This window comes from Arachis ipaensis, chromosome B03, assembly GCF_000816755.2.
Source record: "Arachis ipaensis cultivar K30076 chromosome B03, Araip1.1, whole genome shotgun sequence".
Lineage (NCBI taxonomy): Eukaryota > Viridiplantae > Streptophyta > Magnoliopsida > Fabales > Fabaceae > Arachis > Arachis ipaensis.
The window spans coordinates 97835248-97844892 of NC_029787.2; the positions used below are offsets into that span (position 1 = coordinate 97835248).

At 38.9% G+C, this 9645-nt stretch overlaps 1 protein-coding gene across 1 annotated transcript; it reads right to left on the bottom strand.

Annotated features, from left to right (window-relative positions):
* On the bottom strand, positions 647-4557 carry LOC107633423 (protein MAIN-LIKE 1-like). Its single transcript, XM_016337055.1, has 3 exons — positions 4387-4557; positions 796-1538; positions 647-713 (listed from the first exon to the last, which is right to left on the bottom strand). The coding sequence occupies exons 1-3, from the start codon at positions 4555-4557 to the stop codon at positions 647-649; spliced, it is 981 nt and encodes a 326-aa protein (XP_016192541.1).

Sequence of the window (9645 nt, forward strand, 5' to 3'; positions counted from 1 at the left end):
AGAGGCTCGTGTACCAACATGATGTCTCCGCTCAACTCGATATCTGTCAGAAACATCTGGCACCTGATCCATCTTAGGAACCCGGCCTGGACCTCTCTACGTTGCCTCAGTTGGGGTAAGATCTTCCCCAGGGTCCCCGAGAAGGAGCTTCGGCGATAAGAATCTCCTCCCATGCTCATGCCACTACTCCAAGTAAGCTTGTGATGGGCTTGGGTCTGCCACCACAAGAAATCATAGCACATGGCCAGCCCGCCCGGTCCAATATGTGTGCGAACTTTGTAGAGTGTCCAAAAACTATCGGTTCCTGCCTCTGCCATCCTTCGACATCAGAAAATCAATGTTGAGTATGGGTCGTGGGAGATGCTGTACTCCACCAAGCTGTGGTAGCACCCTATCCACCTGATGCCATTCTATGACAGCAAAGTAGATCAATACCATCACAGATCTCCATAGCTCCATATGTCAAGGCTCCAAGATCTCGGGATGAACTACTTGAACAACATCTGGTGTGCTATATGGCAACCACGTGAACTGGTAAATAATGAAGAGTATTGCAAGTCAATTTCGTTCCAGTAAGTACTTTATAGAAACACCGACAATGAATGCTTCAAAGGGAAAACACTTGCATCCCTTGGCCGGAGTAAATCTATCTTGAGCCTCCACTACGCGACTCTAGGCCCTTCTTGCTCAATGTTGGCTGATAACCGGACCACCTAACACCCAATACATGTTATGAGCAAGGATAATAACCTGTAATATACATTACTAAAGAAGATAATGATCAACGGTGAGTACCTCGTCACCATCGGCCAATGAAAGGCGTCAAACCCATCTAACCTGAAACCCAGGAACGACCAAAAGATCCATGACTGGAGGAGCTGCAACAGATCGGCCAACTTAACCACATTTCTGTTGGCCACACGACACAAACATCGGTATAACCATGACAGAGCAGCGGATGTCCAGCTGTATCCACCCATGTCCTCCAATTTCGCTACGTATGGTAGCCACCGGATATGCATGTGTGTACCGGACTTGTCACCTAAGAGATTGGTGGATAATAGCATCATGATGTACACCCTCGCGTATCTCCTAATTGTCTCCTCGTTTGGGTTGTGGGGAAGGTGACTGAACGTCTCCTGCATCCAAGTGCACTTCACCGTGAACTTGTCTATGCAGTCCGCCGAAGGCAACATACTTAACAACTCCTGCAACCAATCCCATGCAGGTCGCCTGCCATCAATGAACTGCTGGAAATCCGTCAGACATCTACTGACGTAATGTCCGTCGATAGAAAGTCCTAAATGGTAGGCAACATCCTGAAGCGTAATCGTACACTCCTCGAATGGCATATGAAAAGTATGAGTCTCGGGCCACCACTGCTCGACAAATGCACTGACCATCGGCTCATCCAACTTAAACCAGTGGTCGTTGAGTATCACGAGGTGGGCTAAGCCGGCCATGTACAGGTATGGTATGATCTTGTCATTCAAGGGCATACCATGCTGCCTCCTCATGCTGGTGAAATATTGATGTGGCTGCACCATGATGAAAAAATTTCTTTTAGAACCATCACAAGTAACAAACTAATCCACCAAAAGACTGTTAAATAATGTAGATCCTTTTCAACAAAATTATATCCGTGTTATTTCAAAAATCACCTAAAGTGGACAACTCTACTAAAAATAAACTTTAGTGTATATTATATTGCAACCCTGGACATAGATAGCCTTCAATAATTTAATTAAATTGCGTTCAACCAAATTCGATTAGACTAAAGTTTAAAGTATAAAATTAAACTAAATTACATTATATTAATTTAATTATTAACATTCAGTGATTAAATTACATTAATTTTATACTGCTTATTTAATCTAATATTAGAAATCTAAAGTAGATTTACCTAAACTCCTAAAAAACTTCTAATCTAGTTAATCACTACTCTAACTAAGCATTGTTAATCACTATTCCATCGTGCATTTTTACTTTTAAAATTCTAGCCAAACACTAAACTATTACTCTAGCTACCATTTATAGTTTAAAAATCTCAGTAGTGTATATAACAAAATTCTAAGAGACTTAACATCATAAACTCTTCATGAATAGAACCAACAATATGGGCGATGCCGTCTAACCGAAAGATACGGTTTGGATCATCTTCCATTTTTACAATGTCAATCCTACGGGATTTTTGGCAGAAATTTTTTTTAGAATTCATTTTTTGGGGGTGGGGTTTGGCGAAATGTAATTCGAAAAAAGTATATTCGAATTCCTTATATACGTATATAAACACTAAATCGAAGTTAGTGGATTCGATATACCACTAGTTTTCGTTCAATGTAAATCGAAGTAAGTCCATTCGATTTACTATTGTTTAATTCGAATCCAATAAATTCGAATTACTAGGGACAAAAACTGTGTGTACAAATCGAAGCCAATAGTTTTAATTTACTGTGAATGGACTTCAAAATCAACTAAATTGAATTTAGTTCATCCGATTTATTCATAATTCTAGTAGTTTGAATTTGATTAATTTAATTTACCACTACAATGTCTAAATAAACTTTAATCAACTCGATTTACATAAAAGTATCTATGAAGATATGCACATAACGTTATGCTTTAAAGAATCCATGTAATTTCGTGATTCAAAGAGTTTATTAACGTGCACTACCATATATTTTGCTTGCTGTGTATTGATAACATAAAATTTAGCTAAAGCTTTTCACACTCATTTGATTAAATGCGTGCTTTTTACATGTGAGTATTTAAATTTAAATAAATCTAAATTAAATTGTTCATCCAATTTAATTTAAACCAAAAATTAATTAAAATAGTATTAATTTGAATTTGATTGGATTCTATTTTTTGTAAACTGATGCATGGATCGGATTGAATTTTGGATCTATTTCTCAAAACTGATTTAATCCAATCAAAACTACACAATGTGCTATAATATTATTATTTTATTATTATATTTATACATGTAATTATTATAATAATTTTAAATAAAATTATTATTCTTTTTGATAGAATAGTAAGATTATTATTATGGCATAGTAATTTTCGCACACACGTACGGCTTTTTCAATGTTGTTGTAATGTCCAACGCAATAGTTCAAAAAGTATAAAGTGAACTTCGACATTATATCGTCTATATGCTTTTCTTTATTTTATTATTTATTTTTATACAATTTGCTATTTGAATTTTGAAAAAACAATAAACAAGTCAGAAATTATTTTTAATATGGATAAAGAAATAGTATATTTATTGAATATTGCTATCTAAAGTGTTTTGCAGGAGTGTGGAGTTGCAGAGAACTCTTACACACTACACAACTTAGCGTGTTGAAACAGACATTCTTTTAGTAAAGATTCTGGCCACATGTTAAGTCATGGTTACCATGTACCCAGCATATTGAAACAACAGAGATTCTGGCCATGTGTCGCGCATGCAGGCAACATGCATGGTTCGTGTTGCAGAGATTCTATGCCTAATTTTGATGCACCTTTATCAATGTTCCCCTGCCACGTGTCAACACCATAATAACACACAGGATCTATGTTGCAGTTTTCTATATCAGCATTCGACAATTGCCACGTGTCAACACCCTGGCAACACGCAGAGTGTGTGTTGACCACTTGGTTGGCTGTTTCCATGCACCCAACATCCTCTGGGAACGCCAGTGCATTAATGTCTTCGTGCCTTTAAAAGGTGGGAGGAAGAGCATGCTTCATTGTTCATGTCTTCATGGTATTGTAGTGTGAGTAGAAAGTTTACTTTGGGAGGAGAGTGCTGTTGAGAGAGTTACATTGGGAGGAGGGAGGAAGGTGATCTTTGACGAGGAGTACGGGTGGCAACATGCACCCTACTCGCGGGTACCCAACCTGACTCACCTGATCGAGTAGGGTTGTCAATTCGATCCGTAGTGGGTAAGGTAGGGTGTAGGTAGGGTTCTTGTGCGAGTCAGGTAGGGTGCGGGTTGAGCCTCAACCCTACCCGACTAACCCGCACTCTATGTATGTATGTGTTATATATTTATATAAAAATATATTTCAAGTGGATGTTGAAATAAAGACCTCTTTTTTGCCAATGAGTTATAAATCGGCACTTACAGTTGGGGGTCAGCAACTCTCTCATATCTTCACAGGGCACTGTGTCGTGCATCGTGGTACGATTGCAAGGAGATGGACAGCTCGCTTGATTTGTTATTTTTTTGGGTGTGGGAGCGAATGTCTTTTCTTGTATCCATTCCAAGACAACGGCTTGCACCCGCTGATATACCGGTTGCATGCAGGTAACACCTTAACAGTACATAATTTATTGGAGTTGACTCGTATTTTATTTATGTTTTATTGGCAAGACGTAATTTAAACTCTATAAACCTTACGAATCTCCGACATCTTGTATACATCACTGACATACACTTGCCAATCGAGGCGCTGGTTAGCACAGCACATAATAACATGGCGACATGGAAGTCGCTCCACTTGAAAATGCCCACAGTCGCATCTCCGCCACGCAAGATCAACTACTAACACTCGACCGCTTGACATTTCGCTCACCTCAAACACCTCTTTCTTCTAACAAACTGGTACATGACTATGTTTCCTGCACGCTACATATTTGCCTCTATCTGCTGAGTAGCAAACTCAGAGTAAGTAAATCCAGCACGCTTGCGCTGATAAGCCTCGGTACTCTTCTGCATAAATAGCTCGTTCAATCGATAATATGTTGCTCAGATGAGCACCAAGACAGGCAGATTTTGGGCACTATTCAACATTGAATTAATGCACTCGACAAGATTTGTCGTCATGTGACTCCATCGATGTCCTTCGTCAAATGCCAACACCCACTGAGGTAGTACAATGTTGTCACACCAACGGGCATATGCCTCGCCTAGTTCTTGCAACCTCTTGTAATTAACGTTGTACTCCTTCACCATCCTTGAATATCTAATATTGACCACAAGCTTTTGCAAATATGGGACCTTGAATTCCCTCAAGAAGTTACTACCAATGTGCCGAATACAAAATATCCACCATGCTCTCGGAGGTTTCCAATCACCTCCGCTACGATTTACTGCTGCCCGGATTGACTCATGACGATCAGAGATTATACCCACGTCGTCTCTTCTTACATCATGGCTTTGTAAATTACTAAGAAAAAAGTGCCATGCATCAGCAGTCTGATCACCCTCTACGATGGCAAAAGTAATCGGCACAATATTTTGATTCCCATCTTGCGCAACTGTAACCAAAAGTCAACCTTTATATTTTCCGTATAGATGGGTGTCACCAACTTGAACCAACAGCTTTCAATATTTGAAGGCTCTTATGCATGGATTGAAACTCTAGAATACCCGATGAAGTATCCTAACACCTGCCACCTCTTCACTCCCGTTATACAGGGGTTCGTGTTTCTATTTGGACTTGTGAACCAGGAATCTTCTGGACTATTGCGGAGAACAACAACGGCAAAGCTTTGTAAGATTCTTCCCATCCATCAAAAACTTTTGCTATCGACTTTTACTTTGCTAACCAAGCCTTTCGGTAACTAATAGTGTAGTTGAATTTTGCCTGGACTTTCGCAATTATAGATTTCACCTTTATGGATGGGTCAGATTCAACCAATAGCTTCATAGCCTCAGCAATCATGTCCGAGTCCAACTTGGAATGATCTTGTGAGATCGTTCCCATGGAATACGTGTGCCTCCCGTTGTATCTTTGAATCTCCCAACAAGCTTTCTTCTGTGTCAAGCTGGCTCGGATAAGCCAATCGCACCCACGTCCATAAGTCTTGCATTTTTCATAGAACGTTTATGGCTCGAATTCGTTAACAACATAATCAACTCCTCTAGAGATAGTGTAACTCTGAATTGACGCAATGACTGATTTTCTAGAACCATATGCCATCCCGATCCTGAACTTCTCATCCTCAAGATCAGCAACACCTATAAAAAAAATAAATTGTCGCTCATCGATCTACCAAAATAAAACAAAGGAAACATACTACCCACTACTCACATACATATGTTCGCATATTCGAAAACTCCAGTGCATGCAAGGCGTTAAGATCCAAGCTACGCAAAAAAGGGGAGCGTCCATCGGTTGACTAACTGTGGGTGGAACCACTAAGGTTTTCGTGACTGCCTCACCTCCCTCATCGCCGTCCTCGTCTTCGTCACCCGGTTTACACGTAGCTTCGAACTCCTCGTCACTATCATTGTTCATTCCTTCGTACGCTTCAGTTTTATCATCTTGCACATCTGGGTCATGTTGAACCTCATCCGTAGTTATATGTTCAAACTCAATATACAACCCAATCCTTAGATGTTGCACCTGAGTTTGCTGGTGAATATAAAACATCCGCTAAATACGTATTTTGTCAACAATTGGTATAACCTCAAACTGTATGAGGCCGCCAAATACGACAATTAGACTCTAGTAGAGAATGTTGCTCACCCTCTTTAAAATATCACTCTCTATGCTCTGACAGAGCTACAAACATTATAGTGTACGGAACCACAAACAAAAATGTACTCTCACAAGCAAAGCTCACGCCCTCATATATATTTTATATAACCTCATTGTTGTGGTAAACCACTATATTTGCAGTACCCTCCATCACACCAATAGTAGAGGAAAACACCTCTCTCGCAATGCAGTAAAATAGTAACAAGTTTTGGTTTTTATAGACAGAGGACTCACCTTGCAAGTTCCGTGTTGCAAAGTCATCCAACCAGCGTTTGTCACGTGCCCAATGGTGGCGGAATTTCACACCACAACTTACCAGCAAGTGCACCAAGTGGTACCAAGTAATAACTCACGGTGAGTGAGTGTCGATCCCACGAGGATTAACAAACTAAGCAAGTAATGGTTGATTAGTTATTCTATTTAGAAAAATTGAAATAGGAGTTTTGATTATCAATTAACATAAAAGACAATTAAGTAAGAAAGCAAACAATGAACAGTTGAGAAAATGGTATGGGAATAGAGTTAAGACTTTGGAGATGTTTAAATGTCCGGATTAATATTCACTGTCAAGTACCTTGATCATGCAATATTTATATTTATGGCAAACCCCAGGTGATTAAATTCCTATTCCTAGGCAAACAAATCTCTTCTAATATATCCGACCATCAATTCCTTGATCACTCAATTATATCCAAGGGTTAAGTTCAGTTTCGGATTTATAAGCCACACAACCCTAAGAATCCCAAAGCATAATATAGTTATATGTCACGTACCACACTAAGTCCAGATAATTAGAATTTATGAGAAGTTGATTTCAAGCTGTAATTCTAATGATATAACTTTTCCAAGACTCAAATAAAATTCAAGTAGAATTAGAGTTATTTTGCAATAATCACTAATACCTAGGATGAAGAACGAAACCAATCCTTAAATAATAATCAAAGTGGTGCACGAAAATTAACTCCGCACAACTGAACCAGCAAGTACACTGGGTCATCCAAGTAATACCTGAGGTGAGTCAGGGTCGATCCCACGAGGGTTGTTGTTTTGAAACAAGCTATGGACACCTTGTAGATCTTAGTCAGGCGATTAGAAAGGATAATTTGTTGAGACAAACGCATAAAATATAAATAAGAATGAAATTACTTAATTTGAGTGAAACTAGTGATAAGAGAACGGTTGAGGTTTTAGAGATGCTTCATTCTTCTAGATCAACCTTTCCTATTGTCTTTCTCCAACTGTGAGTGATTCCTTTCATGGCAGGCTGTAAGTGATCAACTCTATACGGTCGCGGCCGCTGAATATTCCTCTCTCTGACCGAACGCCAGGTTTAGTGTGCGCCCAATCTGAAGGAAGGTGAAGCTCCTGCAGTCCATCCGCTTGATGATCCTACTCAAAGCGCCACAGATAAGGTCAAATCTTCCGGATCAGAAAATGCTGCCCCTCTGGTTCTAGCCTCTACCACGAAGACCCTAATCTCCCCATACCTCGGCTAAACTGGTGTCTCGAGAAGTCCCCAACGAAGTCGTGGATTAGCCGTCTAAGAGATGTATAATCAAGCTGGTGGTTCAGTTATCTCTGGTTAAGACCCACACTGAACCCATGTAGAATGAAGATGATTGTCATGGATCATCCCATTCATAAGGTTGAAGAATGAAGATACATCTTAGAATAGAGTCACGCATGAATTGAATAGAACAGTAGTACTTTTATTAATCCATGAAAATCAGCAGAGCTCCTAGCCTTAACCTAGGGGGTTTAGTGACTCATACTGTACATAATAGTGTTCAAAAATATGATATGCTGGAGAGATCCTAAACATGATTGATCTTCTCCTATATATACTAGTCTAGTAACTAAGGATTACAGAAATATGATAAACTTATCTAATAGTGCGAAAATCCTCTTCTGAGACCCACTTGGTAAGTGTTTGGGTTGAGCTTGAGTGTCTCCCACATGCTAGTATCCCTTAGGGGTGTTGAACATTGGCTAGGGACCCCCTTTTGGGCGTTGAACTCCGGTTGCTCCCCTGTGGGTGCTGGACGCCAGGAATAGGGCTGGTGGCTAGCGTTGAATACCAGTTTTAGGCCTTTATTTTCGAAACAAAGTATAAACTATTATATATTTCTGGAAAGCTCTGGATGTTAGCTTTTCATAGCCATTAAGTCCGCGCTATTTGGACCTCTGTAGCTCTAGAAAAGCTCTTTTGAGTGCATAGAGGTCAGATCCTGACAGCATCTGCAGTCCTTTCTCTGCTTCTGAATCAGACTTCTGCTCAAGCTCCTCAATTTCAGCCAAAAAATACCTGAAATCACTATAAAACACACAAACTCAAAGTAGAATCCAAAAATGTGAATTTTGCACTAAAACCTATGAAAACATAATAAAACTTAAATAAAACATAATAAAAAGTTATATGAAAACAATGCCAAAAAGCGTATAAAATATCCGCTCATCACAAAGCATTAATTAAAGGTAGAAGAACAAATATTTATTAATCCATTCAAGTAAACAGAGATCCTAACCTTAACAATAGAGGTTTAGTTTCTCATGGCGTAGAAAACTCTAGCAGAGAAAAAATGTAAAAAGTGCGGAATGAAAATTCGGAGAAGAGAGGTTCCTGCGAAGGCAAATCTCAATCCTATTTATAGTCCTAATTAAAAAGAAACTTAAAACTTAAATAAAACCTAGAAGATATTTTCTAATAGCTATTTGAATTACAAAATCAAATCTCCACAAGCCTTGTTGATTTATTATAAATGCGTGGTCCATATTTCCTTGTGCGCACTCGGCACTAAACGCCAAGTTCTGGGCGTTTAGTGTAACACCCTAATATTTAAATCCTTATGCTTGAGTCATAAGTCAATGATAATAAGGTGGTACAACTTTTAAGGTAGATTATGATACATATTTATAGATTTAATTGAAAGGAAGTATTAAACGAGAAGCCTAAAAAGGAGCAAAATAAAATCGCGAATAATAATGCTCACGTATCGGTAAAACAGAAGATAAAGCATGGTTGAAAGTAATATAGAGATAAAGCAGTAAAGGATAATAAGATAAAGATAGAATATATATATATAAAATAAGTAGATACCCACTAGTCACGACCCGCGAAGTTTAGACCAGCTAGGGTACAGAATAAACGCAATTTGACAACAATATTTC